Below are 21,557 nucleotides of genomic sequence, written 5' to 3' on the forward strand. Positions count from 1 at the left end.
TTACCTATACTAATACTGAATACTGAAATTCTAAAATACTTCAATTTACTGTTTTATTTAGGCTATTGTGTGTTTTGTATTATGTTGTGCCAAAATAATACATAAGTAAATAAGTACATTATTAAGTAGAATTTAATAATTTAAGAGGTACTGTCCTGAATCACTTGGAAAAGTCATTCTGAAAACATTACTTTAAATGGTGGTCTTGGAAAGAAATCTTGTTTAGAATTCTGAAACAAAGAGAGATGGCTGTTAATAACATTAATTCATAAAAATGTCAATACGTAAGTGACTAAAATAATAACCTTATAGTTTAAAAACACACAATTCCAGTTAATCAAAATTGTTCAAAAATGTAATAATTAAAAATAAATATAATGTAAGGTATGCTGTTGAGGCTAAATCTATTGTATATAATATGATGTGCTGAAATATGTAAATCCTATAAATTTGGGTTCTGATATGAGCAAACAATAAGATTTCTCAATTAATTGATGGCCTTGAGAGGCCTTGTGGTGTCCATGCCTTCAATGGTCAGATCTGTTGTGGTGGCACAAGTCTAACCTACTTAGTGTTGATCAGGTGGTGCTAAAGATCTGGCTGATCAGTGAATATGCACACACATGAACTTGACTGCATTTAACGAGGAGCTTTCTAGTTTTTCTAGTGTTGTGTGCCTGTGTTTGGTTTTATGGGAGGTTTTACTCCAGGTTGATCATATTTGCATATTTCCCTTTTTTCTGAAATAATTCGTTTCACAACTGGTCAGTTTACTTTTACACCAATAAATTAGATTTTTTTTTAGGAAGTTGATTGAAACGGCCTTAAAATCTGCTTTGCTACATGAACATTTAGAAATTATTTTTTTGAGTTATATCTAGTTATGGCTAGAGGGATTTGACCCCAATTTAATTTTTTTGAAAAACCCCAATACATATCATATCGTGTTTCACTACACCCCTACACCACGCTCCAGTGATACATGAGATCCCTGGCTGCCATGAGGGCGTGTTGTCCTTCAGATTGACCCGAACGTTTGAGTACTGACCGCTTCTTTCCTTGCGGTGCTCACGTCCCACCCACGAGTGGTGTGTATCGCTTTACTGTGGCGATGATCTCGTCTGTTCCTCTCTCTAAAGGATCTGATGACTGATGTTAATTAGCACTCTTGTCTGAGGGGTTGTTGAGGGGGGAGACGTATCAAAGTGTGTATCCATCTCTGGGTGTCAGTCAGTGGTCAGGGGCAGCGGGTGCTTCAGCCTGGGGGGGCTGCTGATGATGAGTAATGAGAGAAGGCCAGTGTTCCTCTGAAGGGGGGTGGGGGGTGGGTGTGGGGGGTTAGACTGTGACTTTGCCCTGGGACGATGATAAAGACTTGATAGGCCGCAATGTAAATGTGTTTTTGTGCATGTGAGTGTGTGTGTGTTTGGACGTGAGTGACCTCCGGGGTCGTCCAGTCATGCACAGCACTTGGAGGCAGGTTGTGACTTTGTGTGGACGTCTTTCAGTCTGCTTTGTGCCTGCGTGTTTGTGTTCACTCGTGGCGAAGCGGGCGCGGACAACCTTCTGTTGGCTGCCACGGCAATGCCCTGCCTGCAGTACACCCGTGCCCTGGACGGGGTGAAGCCGGCTGGGATGCGTATCCATGTCAGGGTCGTTGAGGCCTGTTACCCAGCTGCCCCAGCGGCCATGCTAATTAATTCAGACATGATAGGGGTCAGCCACGCTCTCTCTTTCTGTGTGTGTGTAGTGTATGGCTGAATGCTCTGTCTTCTCCTCTTCTCCATCTCTTCTAGGCTCTTTTCCTGTAGGTGTGTCTGTCTCCTCGAAATCCAGGCACTATCTCTCTTTCAATTGACCTAGAGCAGCCTACAGTGTCACATATCACTTTATATAAACGGGTGGAGTGTGTGTGTGTGTGTGAGTGTGTCTGTGTTTGTGTGTGTGTGTGCAAAGTATTTGAAGAAAAAGGAAAAGACAACACCCAAGCAGTGTTTTGTTTATTTATTTATTTATTTATTTATTAATGTATTTATTTTTGGGAAGTAATAAACAGCCCCTGTAGCTAAACAAACATAAAACATGACATTTTCAGCAAATCCTAGTCACAGTTACTCTGTCTTTAATAACTCTAAATCGTTCCAAAAAGTAAACTTTTTTTTCACCATTGTGAAGTAGACATGTGTCTGTGCTTTGGGTCATTGTCTTGTTGCATGATCCAGCTGCGCTGCACCTCGAACTCACAAACAGTTTACCTGGCGTTCGCTTAAAGAATTCTCAGATACAGAGCAGAATTCACAGTTCTTCCTTTGGTAACAAGGCATGCAGGTTCTGATGCAGCAAAGCCAATGCACCCCCAAACCATTACACTACCAGCACTAACATCACACAGTGTTCTGTTTTTTTTTTTGCCAGACATAACAAGTCAAGTCAAATTTATTTGTATAGCGATTTTTACAACTGTTGTTGTCACAAAGCAACTTTACATAATTAGTAATTAGTAAAAGACAGAAAAAAAAGAAATAACGTAAGAAGACATGAAGGATCCAAGACCCCCAGTGAGCAAGTCAGCGGCGACACTGGCAAGGAACTTGAGAAAGAACCCCCTCAGAGCTGGAGGAAGAAACCTTGGGAGAAACCAAGACTCCCAAGGGGGACCCGACCCATCCTCCTCTGGTCAGAACTGTTTATAAATTATTGATATAACAGAGCTTAACAAAGCTTGCTTACTCCAAAAGCTCTGATTTCGAATCATCTATTCATTTACACCTGGACCCGTCATGTGACTAGGATCTGTATTGTTTCCTGATGAGATTTTAGCCACATGCATAGTCAAATGCATTTCCAGTTAGTCAGACTGAAATCTGATTGCTTTGGGAGATGGAAAATGCAAATCTCCTTGTGAGTTTCGATTGTACTGGGAGGAGTTTTTGTTAGCTTAATGCGCCTTGGAGGGGTGGATGCATTTACATGCGTCTCAGATCACCTCCTGAAATGGTTTGAGTGATGGGATTTGTATCTGGTTTAAATGAGGTGTGTTTAAACTTGCAGTTTTATGTGGCTCGGCCTAATCCAAATATAATTCTGATACTTAATATGGATAACGGGACCAGATTTAAACAGGGTCTTGGTTCCAAAAATGTAGGAAAATCACCTTGATGTTTCTAGGCAAATGTCTCATATGTACTGTTACATGAAGCCAGTCACTTATGCAACATTATTGGAAAGCTGAAAACAAGAAATTATACATTTATAGTGCAAAGGTAGGGCTCTTGCACTCTCTGGGACTCTCACTGTATGTATGTGGCATTGAACTGCCAGTGCTTATGCCTAGTGCTTGAGCCTAACAGTCTAAAAATGTTTTGCGTGATATCCATTACTGGAAATAGTGGAAGCTGGTGAGGCTCTGTATTTGAGCCATAGAGCACAGTTTTAAATAGGCTGCAGGAGTGCTGGAGAAAAAGGAGTTTATGGATGATGGAACTGAGCCCAGGCTCCAGTATGACATTCGAAATGTGGATAACTGGATTCCTGTCTGGCTTGGTGATTTGTGTGTTATGTGTGTTAGAGCATAGAAATCAGCAAACTCTGCTGCGCTCCAGCCCCCAGCTCTCCAACACTGCTTCACCACATCTGAGACTGCTCAGTAACTGTAGATACATTTATCATAAAGTCGACAATAATTTAGTTTTTTTTTTTTTTTTTTTTTAAAGAAAAGTTTATCGCATCCATTTACCAAGAGTATACAATTATTATTTTTTCTTGTTGGGGAATAAGCAAAATAAAACAGTTACACCAGAATATCATGTCGTGGTGACTATGAAGTGCCACACCTGTGCTGCGCCTCAAACCTTCCACTACCTCAATAAGTAGCATGTAAAACAAAAACAGGGCTCCGCCAGTAAAAGATCACTCATGAAGTACAGAAGTGTGCGGTTTGGGACGCGGTGTAAATGTGACTGAGATTTTACCAATTTGTCCAGTAAACTGAGTCGTTCTCGGACACCGAGATTAAATGGAGATTGAAGGATACAGCCGTTTTTATTTTTATTTTTCAGAAATGCAGCTCACCCTCAGATGCATACTTAGCTTTGAGGTTAATAGCATGGAGAGCGAGGCTTCCTCGTTTTGGTTTCTGTAAAAAATCATCTTTCTTTGTCACAATTATTGTTACAATTTTATGTGGTTTTGTTATTTCAGCCATCATGCAGGTCAGCCTTAATCCCCCCAAAAATGACCTTTTTCCTCTTTTTCTTTTCTTTCCTTTTTTTATTATTATTATTTTTTTTGTTTTCTTTTTTACAATAATATTAAAGGTCTGTCCCAATGTAAGACAAACACCCTGAGGTACTTCAATATCGGCTGATATTTTAGACCAACTCTTTTTGTTGTTCAGGCTTTAAAGTAGTAGTATTATAAAGTAGTATTTTCAAGGTTTAAAGATGGGTTCACATTATTTTGACCAATGATAAATGATAAAATGTGTTGGATCACATAACTTTCTTGATTTATGGGGGGGGGTTCTCTCATCATGCATAAAAAAAAAAACTGATCACATGTTTTGTGGCATATGGGATGAACATATTCACTACGTGGTTTGTGTGTGTGTGTATGTAAGAGTGTGTAAGAGTGTGTGTGCACACTTCTTATTAAGGACCAGTTCCACAATGACTTCTGAAGGTCATATGCCAGGCCTCGTTAGCACTGTCTCCAAGGCAACATGTCAGCTGTCGACTGGAGGATGGAAGAGGGTGTGTGTGTGTGTGTGTGTGGGGGGGGGGGGGTTAGAATTCTGTGATGGAGGGAAAGGGGGAGGAGATTGGGAGAATGACAAAAAAGAAAAGAGGACAGCAGTGGCTTTAACAGGAGGTTCATGTCACAAAGCCTCTGTGTGCTGTCATGGTTAAGATCCCACTAATTAGTAGTGTTAGCAGTAGGCCATGCTAAACAGGTGAGAATCTGTGTGTTAATGAGGAGCTTCTGGTCTTTGTGCTTTCTGATCTGTGGAACAGTTAGCAACTGATCTTGCCTATGTGCTCTTAAAGGTACAGTACACTGTTTTTTTTTTTTTGTTTGTTTTTTTTTACAAAAAAAAAAAAAATGACTAAAGAGTCACTCACAAGCTGAGGATTCCACACAGGGGCCAGCCATCCTCAACTGGCCTGAATTTAAGTGTGGACCTTATAAAATGTCAATGTCAAAGTCTTCAATGTTATACTATCAACTATGTTCAAACTAACTTTTCACCTAAGCATGGGCATGTAAAATACAAGCGTGGGGCTAACAGGCTTCCACTCTCATTTTTCTTTTCTTTTTTCCATTTTGTTTTCCCTGATGCTGTCAGAAACATGTACAATATGTTGTCCTGCCATGTATTTCACTAGAGCGCTGTGTCTGGTTCACAACAGCTGGCATTAACAAAAACAGCACATTCGAAACTAAGAATAAGGAGCAGCCTACTGCATACCCATTAAACCAATGGGATCATAGTGTATTCTTAACTCTATAAAGTTATAGTGGTTTACACCACTATGCATAAATCAAAAAAAGTTATTTAAATGACTGACCTGGGGGTGGAATCCCAAAGGCATTTTGGCATGAAGATCATTGTTAAATATTACAGGCAGCATTACAGTGAGTACTCTCTATACCAGTTAAGATCATCTTAACAGTAAGATGCCTTTGGGAAACTGGGCCCAGATGGATGGATGGATTGGTATGGGCCATAAATGTGTCACACCTGATATGCTGAAGAGATCGGTCCAGGGTGCCACACTGTGCAAGCACTAAAATGAAGGGGTTCTAGTAACTGGCAGCCTTTGCGGCCGTATCATCTGTGAAAACATAGTTTGGGCCTGTATCAGACTGGAAAGCTGGAAAAGCATGAAAATTGGAAATTGGAAACTCTCACACACCATCTACACACAGTGTTTTTAAAAACTGATATTTTTCTTCTTTTGTTTTGTAAAATTCTGTCCACACAGGAGACGTGGTGTTCTATGCAAGTTGACATTGTGTACTGACATTTATTCATATCCTAAAACCTAGTTTTTTTGTTTGTTTTTTTTTAGCTACACTCAAATAGAGCTGAGATGTAGTTTCATGACTTATGTATAATAACTGTAAAGGTATTTGAGAATCAGCCAGAAACATGCATGCGTTTTGATGCCAGCGTTTTCATAAAGTTACAATTTCCACCTTGGCGTGCGTTTATAAAAAGCTCAGTGACCAAATATGACATTTTCATGTGGGCGGGAGGCCAAAACAGACAAAAACAGACCTTATTCATGTAATTAAGCCAATACATTTTGTGTGACAGTAATAATAAGAAATATATATTTATGTATATGACATTAATATATAAAGAAAAAACTTCTTATGGTTCATTGGAAGTCAGCATGAAAAGAAAAGTTGTTTCTATTTCTATATTTTGATTTTAACACAATGTAAAGAACAACCACCAGATGCCAAAAAAGTGAAAAATTTGACAGCAACAATATACAGAAATTCTGTGTTTGTGTGTCTGCATATTTGTTTATGGACCTAATTATAAGGTCCCCCCCTTTGTAACATAATGATGCAGTATCTCAGCTATATTTCAAATGCTACTGCGAGGTGGTATGCATTTTTTTCTGCAGTGTATAATTAGTACAGTGAATCCAGCAAGCAGATTTTACACTTCTGTTTCAGGTCACAGTACACCCCCTCTCCCAAATCATGTTAACCACACATTTGACAAATCAGTTAGAGGGGATTCTTCCCCCACCCTCCACCAGAACAGTTTCTAAAAATGAAGCAAAACAAATCTACGGCAGTGCAAATATTAATAATCAGAATTGATCTGATATACTGAAACAGTAAGATGTAAAAAATGTGGGTTAATGAATAAACCTTGCAGTTGACCATATTTCAAAACTGGGATAAAATTATGTCCGCTCCCCTTTGTCATTCTGTCCTCTAGATGGCAGTGTTGGCTCAGGTTTTGCTAGTATGGTCAGTAAAGGGGGATTTGCTTGTGTGTAGCTTTCACATACAGACTGTTGACCACCCCCAGCCTGTTAAATGCATTCAGTGCTGGGCAGAACAAATAGGTTATGAGACATTACAGTTGCAGAGAGAGTTTATTGCCCAGTAAGGCCATCGCTCAGAGTCTTGCAGAAGACTGCAGCAGACCTCAATAAAGCAGCGGACTGCTAGTGAAATAGGCCTCACGCCTTTATTCCTTCCGTCCTACTACATCCTGAAGTTACTGCGGTTTGCTCATTAACTTTTCTACTGCCACACTGGATGCTCCCTGTGCTCTTCCCAACTGTTCCCAATCTTTTGTCACTCTGTTTTCCAGTCCCTACTAAGTAGACCAGCTATTGAGGCTGTCGTTTTCATACTGTCATTTGCTGTTATTATTGTCTGTGCTCTACAAAATGTAGCTATGATAAATAGGCCTGAGACACAGGCTCTACAGGTATCGCGCTTTGAGTCTGAGCCGAACCGGCTCAAATGGCCTTTGATGGCTCATGAAAACAGAGGCGTATGTGATGTTTGTGTATGTTGGTGCGTTTCCTCTGTGTGTTGCTCTGGATTCTGGCAGACTGAACCCTGGAAACGAGGACGGTATAGTTTTGGGCCCAGACTTCAATGCTCTCTATGCAAATCTATTTAAATGGATTCAATGGCCGAACCGTGGGGATCTGTATCGTGATGCTTTTTGAAGTTTTTATCAAATTCGTTCTCTGTATGTCTGATTTACAGCATCACCAATGAAGCAGGAGCATCCATTTACAGTGTCAGTCCAGAGGCAGTAAAGGAGATGCCAGATCTGGACCCAAACCTGAGGAGTGCAGGTAAAGACCACTGATTTACTTCTGAATGTCTGTTGTATAGCATTATCAGCAAGCTACATTTAACTGCACCATGTCACATACAGTACTTTCCACCTGGACATACAGCATTAGGAGTCCCCCCTCTAGTACCTTTTCACACTTTTGAGAGCTCAAAGAAGTTGAAGTGACCACCAGTCCTGCATTTTAAAAGGTAGTGCCCAAAATGTAGAATAACACAATCATAACAGTGCATTTCAATGAACATATAAATATACTAAACTATAAAATATTATTTTAATGAATGTATGTATTCATGTTTACTTTCTATAGTGTAAAACTCAGTTCATACATATTTGTACATAGCTCATTTCAACACATTGGATGTTGCCATTCAAGAGCCTCTGCTCTGAGCCTCTTTTGAGCAAGCCAATAGACAAACTTTTGTGGATCAGAAGGAAGAAACTTACCCATCTTCCTGTTGTCGACACAACAAATACAACAAATCAGATGAATTATGGGTAGAATACTGGTCAGATACAGTAATATAATGGATAGCTATGATTGTGACAGTGAGCCATGAGATATGAGAATTGGATTGAGTGCAGGATACATGCTCAGTATTACTGTAGAAGGAGATGTAAAGGAGTAAAGTCCATGCAGGCTAAAATCACATACATAACTGTACTGAATATCCATCTTTTTGCTGTGCTGTGTTTTCTGTGCAGTCGAAAAGAATTGCTTCAGTGTTGTTGTTTGTAATGATTGCTGACACAAACCAAAAAATTGAATGTGGACAGGAGCCCAAAAAGTAAAGCCCTATTCAGATGGGAGTACATTTACGGGTGTGTGTGGTTCTGTCTTTCACCAGGGCTCCTTTTATGATTTTATTTATGTCCAGATCGACCATGTAAGTAGATTACAGGCAGAATTTCCTACTGTTTTCACTGAACTCTGCTCAGCTCTCTGATCATTTCAGTCCCGTCTAGATTTGCAGCTCACAGTTTTTCCAGGTAGGTATGGCCTTGTGTACTTTGGATGTACTGTACAAATCTGTATACCTATGCAGATGGTTTGAAGCTGTTTATCTGCAAAATGTATGATTATGGCACGCACATGAAACACTGTATGTCATTAGAGAGTCCTTCATATCAATGAAATGTTTAAGATTGTAGATGTTTAGTACCGGTTCTGAAGAGTTAGGAGTCCACCTTCCACGCCAGGACGGTAAGTCGCTTTTGACTTGAGTTGTCAAGAGAGATTTGTAGGCTGCCGGTCCCTAAAAAAAAAAACAAGCAGGACAAGCGCTGGCCCCGCAGTTGTGCCTTACCTGTCTTTCCAACTCAGCTCTCACTCTGCCAGATCTTACCCTGCCATTTCCGCCAGGCCAGCCTGAGCCATCTGACAGTAACTTCACGGATGGTTACCTCTAGGCCATGTTCTTACATTATGTTTGTCTTAAGGTCAATAACTTAAGATGGGCTTCAACGATGACAATTGACTGAAGTTAAACACCCCGCGTTATTTACCGTCCTCGCTGTTGTCCTGCTGTCGTGGTCCGGCCAGATCTGCGTAACTCATTACGCTTCTGTTAAACTAGGCTTTTCAAGCCTCAGCCATGCCGTAGACCACACAGGCGCTCACTCTGCGATCCCAAACACAAAAAGCACAGAGAAAAGTCTGGAAATGGCTCAAACACTCTCAAAAACAGGATCTGAGAATTATTCCAGACTTCCTCTATAAAAGCAGTAAATCAATGTGGGATTTGTCGTAAATTTTCCTCTGGTCAAGTGCAAGAGCGAACTGGGGAGCTATATTTATCCTTTTCACGAAAGCCGTAAGAAATTGTAGCACTTTGCTTTGCTTTTACGTGTGTGTGTGTGTGTGTGTATTTGTGTGTGTGTGTGTGTATTTGTGTGTGTGTGTGTGTGTGTGTAAAATACTATATTGTTTACACTATATTTCTTTTACACTATGTAGTAAAGGAAAACCTCACTAATGTTAGCATTCTAATATTCTATATATATATATATTCCATTATGTCCTTTTATTGGGATTCCTCATTGTTTGTAAGTGGGAGAGACCTCTAGTGTGTAAACACTGTAAAGCACCGGAGATGGGACCACTCCTGTCCCTTTTTCTAAAGCCCTGTGTCAGCTGAGTAACTCTCTCTTTCTGCTTTGTCAATCCTTTATTGCATTGTTTCCCTCTTTTTCTTAATCCCGGTTTTTACTCAGTACAATTCTGGGCTTACAGTCTTTTAACACCTACCTCTTGCACTTGAGATGCCATTTTTGTTTTTGGTATTTGTGGAGCCAGTGACCTGAAAGGATGGGGTCAACCAAAAATGACAGTGCTACTGACAAAAGCTGGTAGAGCCAGTTTGTGCATTCCCATTTGCATGATCCTAACCGGCCCTACTGGCTTTCATTCATCAGTGAACACCAGCGGGGTAGCGATTCACAAAACCGGCGACTGGATTAGAAACGCTATAGTGGCGTCGCGATATTACAGCGGAAAAATAAGGAGTACCTGAATATGTGCCCTATGTTTGTGTTCATCATAGATGTGTGTTACCTCTCTGTTCTCAGTCTTGAGGTACAGAGGTAGTGTTTTATAGCTCTGGTCTGTTGAATGTGTTATTGGATAGCTGTGCATATTGAAGCCTGTAATGAGTGATGGGATAGTCTATGCTGTATTGGGATATAGTTCACAGTTCAGTGTTTTAGGGTGTTCTCTTCACATGTTTTTACATATGAAACACAGCATATGTGGCAGGTTACTTTTAATTCTTTTTAACCTTTACATTTACAGCATTTAGCAGACGCTCTTATCCAGAGCGACTTACAAAAGTGCTTCACTGTTTATTCAAGCATAACCTAATAACCTCAGCTACTTTAAATAGACAAAAAATTCAAAGATACCTCTAAGCTTAGACACTACTAAAGACAAGTCAATATGGAGACCATAGTACTCATTACTCATAGTACTATTCTTCGCCCAAGTATTCTCTGAAGAGGTGGGTCAACAGTCTGTTTGAAGACAGTGAGTGACTCTGCTGTTCGGACACCCTGGGGAAGTTCGTTCCCCCACTTTGGTGACCGGACAGAAAAAAGCCTGGATGCTCGTCTTCCGTGGATTTTGAGGGATGGCGGGTCGTACTTGAAGCTGGAAGGGCTCTTGGTGCAGATTGACTTTTGACCATTGCCATCAAGTATGGAGGGGCTGGTCCAGTCTTTGCTTTGTAGGCCAGCATCAAGGTTCTGACAAGTTTGTTTAGAGAGTTAACTGTAGACTCCATGTACATTAACTGTTTTATACATTCCTACAGCCAAAGGAATTGTGACAGTCATAACACAATACGTGTACTTTTACTTTCAGTACTTAAGTAGTCAATTTATATATAGAATGAACTACTTGCAATTCTTAAGTACAAAAAATGTTAAATACTTTAGTACTTCCACTTAAGTAGGGTGCTTAAAGAATACTTCTAATCAAGTCACTTTTTTGATAGAGCACTTGTACTTTTACTCAAGTCTGGGTCTCTAGTACTCTAGTATATATTACTACTAGTATATATCCCATTTTTAGTTGTCAGTTAATTAGAGATTGATCTAACTTTTTTGGAATCAGGCAACCTGGCTTTTTGATCAGACTTGCATTTTCTCTGCAGCAAAAGTTTTATTATTGTACTTTTTCCTGTAGAAATGAATTATGTGCAAAAGGTTGTGCGCACTTCTGATGTCACATTGATACAAATACACTACTAACATTCGCCTAGTGACATCCTAGCAATCACCTGGCAACACTGTATTAGCCACTAATCAACCCCACAGGAGCCACCTGGGATACCTTAGCAACCACCTAGCAACACTAAAGCACCCATCGAGCAACATTTTGGCAATCATCTAGAAATACCACAGTAGCCACTATAGTAACTCCATAGCAACCACCTAGGAAAAGCAGTTTTAAGCTAGTTACCACATAGCCACAATATAGAAACTGCCTGGAATTGGGAACCACTTCAGTTACTACTGGTTATACTGGGCTATAGAAGTTTAAAAATAGTCAGAAACACACGGATATGCTTTGTATTGGTAAGTATTGTAAAGTAACAGATTTTTATGAGCAAATGGGACTTTAAAATAGAATTTTTTCAGGTGCTTAAAACCTTTGCACAGTGCCGTACATACAGTATACTGTACATACAGCATTCTAGCATACAAGATGAATCACTGTTTTAGCAGCTCTTGATGTAGCTGCTTAGCCTAGCTGTATTTTCTGGCCTGTACCGCAACAAGCTGCCGGGCTCCATTGGCTTACGCACACAGAGTATAGGCTTTCCTATCGTTTTGACATTCCTGTGTGGGCTGAAGCCATATTGAACACAAACAGCTTTTTGAAAAGTATCTGTGTCGGTGTGGAGAAAGGCAGGACCGTCGTAATCCATTTCGTAAATCAGTGTAACGTGATTTAGTTGGTGAAGAAGGAAGTGTCGCCCTGCCCTCAGCATTGCTGTGTGAGTGCAGTTACAGAATTTGTGTTATTCGGAATGTTCCCGGCTCCCGTGTATGCCGGGCAAAACAATATCCAAATCTAAGCTGGACTGCTCCGTCGGTATGTGTGTGAACAGAGGAGAGTGTTGGTGGGTATTGGACTGGCAAGCAGACTGTGTGTAATACCTGCAGTGCTAGGTGTGGCTGAGACTTTAAGTGGGTGATTGTGGGTGGAGGTGGGCTGCTGCGGGATGATTGCCATGCCTCACTCTGCGTCTCTGCATTGAACTCAGTGGGAAGTTGCTGCCTGCAATAATATTTGCACAGGGATGGAGTTTCAGCTCAGGCCTTGTACAGCATACACAAAAGCCCAGCTCTCTCTCTCTCTCGCTCTCTCTCTCTCTCTCTCTCTCTCTCCCTCTCCCTCTCCTCTTGCTCTCTCTCTCTCTCGCTTCCTTGGTGTCTCCCATTCTATTTCTCTTGCACTCTTGCTTATCTGTCTCTTTCACTCCACTCCTCTTAGTCTCTCAGGCTAAATCTCTAGCTCTTCTTTCCCATAATTGTTCAGGTTTATGTTTTGTCTGTCAGTCTGTCTGTCCGTCTGTCCACCTTGTGTCTCTTGTCTTTGTTTTCTCTTCAGTTAAAATCTTATCTTAACACTCTCCCGGTCAGGATCAGGTCAGGCTTCGAAGCCATGCACGCTGGCGATCTCAAAAGCATGTTGTAATTTTATGTGAATTATTTCTCACTGAATGCTAAGAAAGTCTGCCTAAGACCTATTTGAATATGTTCATGAATGAAGTTATGCACAAAAAAAGAATTAAAAAAATGAAAACAGAATTCACGTTTTGATATTTGAATTTGGGGTTGGCATTGCCATATGTAAAATTGACTGAAAATTGTTTTCAGTGTCAGTAATAGCAAATATTTGCCTCAAGAAATGGACATCTGACACATTGTTGATTATTTTGATTTTTAAACAGCAGCTGTCAATTTAGCCAATGTTTCAAACTGATTTCTACATTTGTTTTCTTTTTAGAAATAGACAATATTCCAACCTGATTTCTACATTAATTTTCTGTTTCGATTTAGCCAATATTCCAAATTGATTTCTACACTTGTTCTCTTTTTCAATATAGACTTTATACTGATTTCTACACTGGTTTTCTGTTTAGATTGAGACAATATTTCCAACATACAAAAACTAGTTTTTAGCAGATATTATCTAAAAATAATAATGACAGCCACCCACATTAAAACAGTAGAGCAAAGAGATGAGAATACCCCTAGCCTTCTAAGGCTTTTTCCAAAGCTCACTGTTCACTCTCAACAAGTGCATCAAACTGCTTATGCTCCCCACATTTTGTGTTATTGTTTTTGGCCCGTGAGTGAGCGGTTCTGCCAAACACTTGACGCATTTTATTCCTCCTAAGTTGAGCTTTTATTTTTCGTAATTGAGTTTTTATTTGCGCCTATTTAATCAGGCTCATAAACAGTTGCTCCTGTCTTTGCTTGGCTCTGTGATACTAAACTTACTGGGAAGAGAGGACTTGCAGCATGTGAGCGTGTGTGTAGGCTATATATCTGAGGATAAGTCCGTCTCTCTCTTTCCCCCTCTCTCGCGCGCTCTCTAATGTGTTTGGTTTGGGGCATGTGATGGTATATTCATCTGTGGCTGAGGCTGTTAAATGATCCTGTCATGTGTTCGCACTTAAACATCATTGCATGTTTGTTGATTTTTCTTTTCCAGCCTCTCAGCCAAGAGCCAGACTGAAAGGCTTTTAAAGAGTTCAAATGTAGTTTTGTTAAATGAAGGTCATATGAAAGCTATACCCCACTGCAGCTGATGAATGTAGCGGCACTGTAATTAATTTGAACTGGTCAGCTGTATCTCTATCAACAGCGCTGGGTTAATTGCTGTACTATGGGGTGCCAGACGGGTTAGTGTTGGGGCCTACTTCGTTTACTAATTTTTATGGTTCCTCTTTTTCACTCTGCATGTCTTTGTTTAATTTGATCTTGCTTATAATTCTTTTTTCTGTTCCTTTCTTCACTATTATATAGCAAAAACTGATTGTTTTTTTTCTGTCAGATCAACTTAACCATATCATATTTTTTATCATTAAATATGTATGTTTTCCGTATTGCTTGATAGTCTGTATAATTCTAATTATAATATGGGGTGGCGGAGCCTCGCACGTGAGCCTGTAATTAGTTTTACCTACAAAGTTTATTATTATAATTAATGAACCTGTGTGGAGTTGGCCACGTCTAGACCAGCCCTCGCATTGCTTGTGGAGAATTTCTCATTTGCATAGCTAATCTATGCTTAATCAGATCTGCTGGTTTATTAAAGGAGTCATTTTGCAGATCCCTTGAGACGTATGAGAGGAGCTATTTCATGCTTAGCATGTGTGTCTTCTCTTTTAGTTTCGATTGGAAGACGTGTTCAGGACCCCCTGGCAGAGCTGGTGAAGATTGACCCTAAACACATTGGCATCGGTACATACCAGGTCAGTCATGCAACGCTTGACAATCAGCAAACTGTTTTCTGAACAGGAAAAGCTGCTTTGTCAGGAGTACGGTTTTAAGTATGCATCATTGAACACTGCAGGCATGATAAAGATTCTTTATAAGTTATTCTATAATATTCTATGGTGCATCATTTGAGCCCTTTGCCTTTTTTGCAGTTTTGTGCGTTTTTGTCTCTTGGCATTCTAATTACAATACCCAGCATGCATACAGCCACTAATTTTAAATCACTAATATGAAGATTCACTATTCACTAGTCAAAATAAAGGTTCGAAAAAGGGTTCTTTGAGCAAAGACGTAGAGGAACCACTTTGGTTCCGCTTAAATAATATTATTGTGAAATTGTAAAAACTTTAGTTTAGTTTAACTTTGATCTTTAGTGAACCAAAAATGGTTCTCTTATGGCATTACTCAAATTGCCCTTTTGTGATGTCTTTATCTTAAAGAGTGTACATATAGTATGTGAAATTAGGCTTTCCAAAAGTAACATAATAAATAAATGAATAAAGAAATGAAACTAGCGTCCCCAAGTATCTTTTCCAGAGTGCTTGAGATACAGCTAAACCAGATAATCTTGATCTAAAGGCTTTTGTGGCACTGCTGTAAGAATAGGGGTGTAAGAAAATACCATTATATCAAGTATTGTGATCTTATCTTTTTCAGGACTGTATTTCTCAAAAACGCAGTATCCATTTTTAATTAATAGTTTATATGCAAATATTGGTGGCTGACATTGTTTCATTTAGTGTTTTGTTTAGGGATACATCGATTTGGCTTTTTTAATTCCGATACCGATACATAAACTTGGCATATCGGTCGATACCCGATACCAATCCGTTACCATTGTTGAATTAATAAACACCTCATCATGTGGGAGAGTCTTAAGGCATCAGGATGAACTTTTTACAATTAGATATAAATTGCTAAATTGCCATTTATTTGTCACTAAAACAATAAACAATTGTGCAGGATCTTGACACAGGATTCAAATTCAACTTCTTAAAATAAATCAAATGTATCAGCCAAAACTAAAAATGAGTAGCTTTACTTTGTCAAACACACAAACAGTAATTAGTCTTATTTTTACATTTTTAGTGTAAACAGTAATTCAAAATAAAATCTAGCAGCTGAACCTGAGAATAAATAAGTAACTTGGCCAAGCATACAAGCAGGAATCAAAAATCGCAAACCTGTAAACATTTAGTGAAGTCTCACACCAGCAAATTAAAGGGAAAGGATCGGTTCCTTGGATTGGCCTAATTATCCGATACCCAAACCAGCTAATTTTGTTAATATCGGGACCGATATCTGATCCTAAAATTGGATGGGTGCATCCCTAGTTTTGTTTAAACCCAGACTGCTGGATAGCGAGGTTGTGCTCTGTCTCTAGATGCCAGATATTATGCATACAATGGTGCGTTTTGTTTTATACTGTGTTATCTGATTTAGTTTTTTTATTTTTAATTTTCTGTAGTTACAGAACCTACAATGGTAATGGTAAAATAGGCAAGTTGGTGCATATCTGCCTCACTGTAGTGATATCCATCGGAAATAATGTAGCTGGCCTCACCCACCCTGTAACCAGCATGCCTAAAAGGACATTTTGGTTATGCAGGTTGATGGAGTGTGTAGACTCAATATTTCACAGTATTTTGCAATAAATTGAAACATAACCCCTGTATCAATATATGTATCATATCATCACACTCTTGTCAATGCACAGCCCTGTGTAAGAAGCGAGTAGTTATGTTTACAACGTATGTAGCATTTTAAATATTTATTTTAGCTTATACAGTTGCTGGAACACATACCACATGAACCCTAGATGAATTATCATTTAGTTTAGTCTAGTGAAGCCATTAGTCAGCGCTACTATTTCTAATCTGCCCTCATCAAGCCAAATCTTTATTGTAACACTGATGGCATTAATCAGCCACTGTAACACCAGCGATGATTGAGAGTGCAGACCTGCGTTGTTTTCTGCGTGATGACGTGTTAGCCGGTGTTTTGACACCGCTCAAAGCTTCAGAGTAATGCTAGGCACTTTCCTAACTGTCTAACACTGGCTCAGGTCTGAAATTTTGAGTAATAGCTTCTCTAAACAGGAGTCAGCTGGACTGGTGAACTAATCCCCTCTCCTGTCTGTTTGCTTTTGCTGTCTCATATTGTGCGTAATCCATTTTTCTGACACAATTAATTCAATTAAGTGAGCCGGTAGCATCATATGTTGACTCTAGACTCCGTCCCACTCGGATCCTCCCGTCTCTTTCTCCCTCTTCCTCTTTCTGCCTTGCCGTTCTGCTTGCTCGCCTGCTTGCTCTCGCGCGCTCTCCTCGTCTCTCCCTGTCTTTTATTAGAAAACGTAGCCTTCAACTCTGGAGGACCTCTTGGCAAAATAAATGCAGATTAGTTCACTGTAGAAGCAGTTTGTTGTTCTTAGGAGGCTGGCGAATCGGGAAGAGGGGGGGGAACGAGTTTGTGTGTTCTGAGCTTGTACTGTGTGTGTTGTGTTTGAGAGTTCCTTCGCAATGGAAAACATACAGCGAATCTATCTGCACTCGAGCAGAGGGAACGGAAAGCAGTTTTCCTAAATGCAGCAAAAGCAGAGGCCCACAAAAGTAGCAATCTTCAGCAAGCATAGGTGCTCACTGAACGGGACCCAAGCAGTACATGAACAGTGCTGATACCAATTTTAATGAGGCTCGGCAGTAGTTTTGGTTAAACAGCGCTTTAACCAGCATTTTTTAAATTAAAGGCTTGAATCAAGCCGGACAACGTAGCCTTGAAACAAACAGGTGAGCTCTAAGGAGTCCTTCTATGAGCCCTTCAAACTTCAAATATAGCTCGGCTTGATCCGCCATCCCTTAAGATCCACGGAAGACAAGCGTCCAGGCTTTTTTTCTGTCCTGGCACCGAAGTGGTGGAACGAACCTGTTAAGGGTCGTTGAATCATTGTTTTGAGCTCCTTTGTTTGAGTTCCTTTGACTATCCTCTTCCTTATGCATGTGGGTTTGCTTTGATCCAATTTCCTTCCAAATATCTCCTGTACTTGTGCTTAATGGCCATTTTACTGTAACTTACATGGATGAAGGGAGGTCTTGGACTTGTGCACAGTGCTGTATGTTGTCTGTCGATATATCTGCCAAGCAAGAACAGTCAGGTGCTACTCATGGCCAGGCCTGGTGGAGTAAAAGGACACGTGCATGTCAAAAGCAAGCATATGCTGTAGCATCCCCTTTCGGAAAGAGCTTCCAGTGAGCTGTGTTATGCTGCACAGTGCTACCCTAATGCACTCTTCAATAGAGAACAATGGTACAGCTCTCACTGGTTGCATTTAAACACACACACACACACACTTGTATATACGTACATTCTGTCTAAGGCGAGGTCCATGTTTTTTTTCTGACTTTTAGAGAATATTGCCCTCTATCATACACACACATGCACGCGCACACACACACACACACACACACACACACACACACACACAAATATATACTGGATTCACTACACACACAAACACACACACACGCGCGCACACACACACACACACACACATATATATATATATATATACATATATATATATATATATATACATATATATATATTTGTGTGTGTGTGTGTGTAGTGAAGTTCCCCCAAACACACACCCACACATCTGTCAGCACCCAGCGTTTATTTACCCTGTCACATGATCTGGGAAGGGAGAAAGCAACACGAGCTGCCTCTCCTCTGTACTGACATGCTGAGTGATGAGGGTGGTTGTGTGTGTGTGTGTGTGTCTGCAGTAGGTCAGTGTAGAAAGTGTTGTGTTTTCTGTTCTGAAAATAAAGCTATCCTCGTATTACTTGTACAGAAATCCTCTGTATCCCTATTTGACATCTGTGAGCATAATTTCAGCTTTTAGGAGGCAACATCATAAGCAGCCCATAATAATCAACATTTGTAAAACGAAGAGCTCCGGTTGTAAAAATCTGACCTACTGGGCCACTTCTGAAGCTGTAAAGTACTCAGTATGCGCACACACACACACACACATCAGCTACAGTCTATATTAATGCACCAAGTTATTCAAATCCATGTTACTTGGCAACCGCTGCCTACTGTTAAAGAAGTATGCTGCACTCCACAGTGTTTGAACTGTATTTTAGCTCTCGGCCTTGCCATAGCCCATTTCTTCATTTAATCCTAATGCAGAGAATGTGAGGGTCTGTTACTAAAAATACCTAAGATTTATGCCGTTCACTTGAGGTTCAGGTGCTGAAGCTCTCTGTGAAGCTGTGGATTCCAGACTGCTCTGTGGTTGACGATCTGCACCACATTGCTGCACTCCTGTCGATGTTGTGAGCTGTCAGTCACTCTGAGGAGGTGGATCCTCCTGTATTTTGGTTTGTATAGTGAGCTGTCAGTCACTGAAAGATAGGCGGAGTAAGCGTGTTCAGATTTCCCTATCCGCTTAAAGGTCCCACAGGGCACATTTTACCATTTTACCCAGCTGTGTGAGAAAACACCACACGTACACCCCCGGATATTAAAGGAGCTGTCACTCTTCTTGAAGCCCCGTCCCCCCTTCTCTCTCTCTCTTGAACTCTCTTGTGCTCTCTCTGTCTCTTTATTTTATTCTAGTAGGCTTGGGTGGTACAGCGGTAATACTGAATACCGCAGTATTTAGAAATGTTGACAGCGTCTCAAAATGAGGGCTGTATTTAATAATGAGGATATAATTACAACATACTGTATCTAAAGCCACAGGTTTGGAGGCCATTTGCTCCACTTTGTGCTCTCAGATATGAGGCTTTGTCCTCTAAACGTGTGTGATTTGAGCCTCAGTTAGCTGGAACACAGTCTGTGCTGAGGTGTTTAGCTTGCTAGCTGACTTATCTATGCCTAGATAGCTGGCTACGAGTCCAAATACATAGGACCGGCGTCATTTCGCCTTTCTGTTATTCCCAGTGCAAGTCGCTCGACTTTGCTCTCTCCGTCCCAATTTTTACCATCAACACCGGAGTCGGTAGCTCTGCAGTTAGTCAACAGCAGGTTTTAAAATTAGGGAGGACGGGATTGGAGTTTGGGATTGTACGGAATCCACCAACCCCGCACTCTAGCATTTACTAGCATTAGCCTTGTACCTCTAATTGATATTATCAAATATCCCAATCATTTAAATAATACCCTTCATTATGAAATTATTTTTCATAAAACAGAGCCACTTATACCTTTTTATTAGTGCTTTAACCACTTTTCCTTCATGTAGCCATTCTGAGCTGTAGGTAGTTCATCATGTTAGCAGTGTTTCAGGCTGACGGTTGTAGCTTATAGTTATTATATTCAGTTATTCAGTTAATGAAGTCTGATAAGGAGCCAGTCCAGTTGGTAATTATGTAATAATAATTATGAAGTAATATTATTGATATTCATAATATTACTTGTATATCATAAGTAGTTGTACACTTTATGTCTAAATGTTTGTGGACACCCCTTCTAATGAATGCATTCAGCTACTTTTAGTTGCACCCATTGCTGACACAGATGTGCAAATGCTCATACACACACACACACACACACACACACAGCTTGTCTAGTCCCTGTAGAGAAGTATTGTGAATACAATAGGACTCTCTGGATAGATTAACATTTATCCCGTACTTTTTGGGGATGAGTTGGGGTGTTGAGGATTAAATGGGGTGCTGATCATCCAACATCTTGAGACATTGAATTAGCTAGGGTTACAGCAGTATACTGTTGTATGAACATTGATGGTTATCATACCATGTTAATTTGCTTATTACTGGTATTGGTGAAAAATGCAACCAAATTAAAAATACAAGAGAATCAATTTCTTACCATTTTTAGAGTTTTAAAAAGCAAACAATCAATTAAAAATGCAGAAAATAATTAGCAGATCAATCCATCATCAAAATAATCATTACAAATTTAACGACAGATTTTACAAACAAAACATGCAGCCGGCTTACTTGTTTCTTTCCAAAAGGAGGCATTTTACATTATTAGTTTCAGTAACAAATGGTTAAATAGTAGTAGATATTTTCTTTAGCCAAAAAAACGCAGTTGTTATTTTTTTAAGGATCAGTGTGTAACAATAACAATGAAGAAATGACCAGCAAGAGGAGGAATTGTGAAATACTGTATACTTTAATAATGTAAAACCATGATATTTCCTAGAGAGTTATGATACTGTGAACATTCCGACTCTCTAACACTGACACTGGCCACCATAATTGGGATCATGATATTGTTTATTTCAATTAATCTTAATTTCTATTTTCGTCCGATCAACTTTATTTGATATGAAATGAAGTCTGATGGATCCATTGACATCATAAGTCCATGTGTACACAGTTGTTTACATGATGAGGCAATTCAGCTTTAGCAGATTGCCTCCTAAATTGACAGTGATTTCAATCACTGGTCTCGAGGAAATGACTATAGCTTCAGGCGTCATCTTTTAAGAGGGCTGCTGCTCATAAACTAAACAGTAGTAAAAAACACCCTGGCCTGAATAGCTGTGGGGAAGCTGATCCTGTGAGATTGATTGTGATGAGGCAGGATTTACTGTGAGACTGGATGGAAAAATACCTCAGGTGAGCTGAGCAGGTGATGTCATTTCCTTTACTATTTTTTTTTCTATATATAATGTATCTTTGTGATTTGCTCTCTGTCAGAATCTCTTCCCTGAAGGGAATAGGAG

At 39.9% G+C, this 21,557-nt stretch overlaps 1 protein-coding gene across 1 annotated transcript in view; it reads left to right on the forward strand.

Moving 5' to 3' along the window:
* srbd1 (S1 RNA binding domain 1) overlaps positions 1 to 21,557 on the forward strand; it is a 97,062-nt gene that overhangs the window by 36,835 nt on the left and 38,670 nt on the right. The window contains exons 14-15 of the mRNA XM_072676858.1: positions 7,750 to 7,841; positions 14,744 to 14,826. Coding sequence (XP_072532959.1) covers positions 7,750 to 7,841; positions 14,744 to 14,826 — 175 coding nt within the window. The remainder of the gene's footprint in view (positions 1 to 7,749; positions 7,842 to 14,743; positions 14,827 to 21,557) is intronic.

This window comes from Salminus brasiliensis, chromosome 4 (genome assembly GCF_030463535.1).
Source record: "Salminus brasiliensis chromosome 4, fSalBra1.hap2, whole genome shotgun sequence".
Classification (NCBI taxonomy): domain Eukaryota; kingdom Metazoa; phylum Chordata; class Actinopteri; order Characiformes; family Bryconidae; genus Salminus; species Salminus brasiliensis.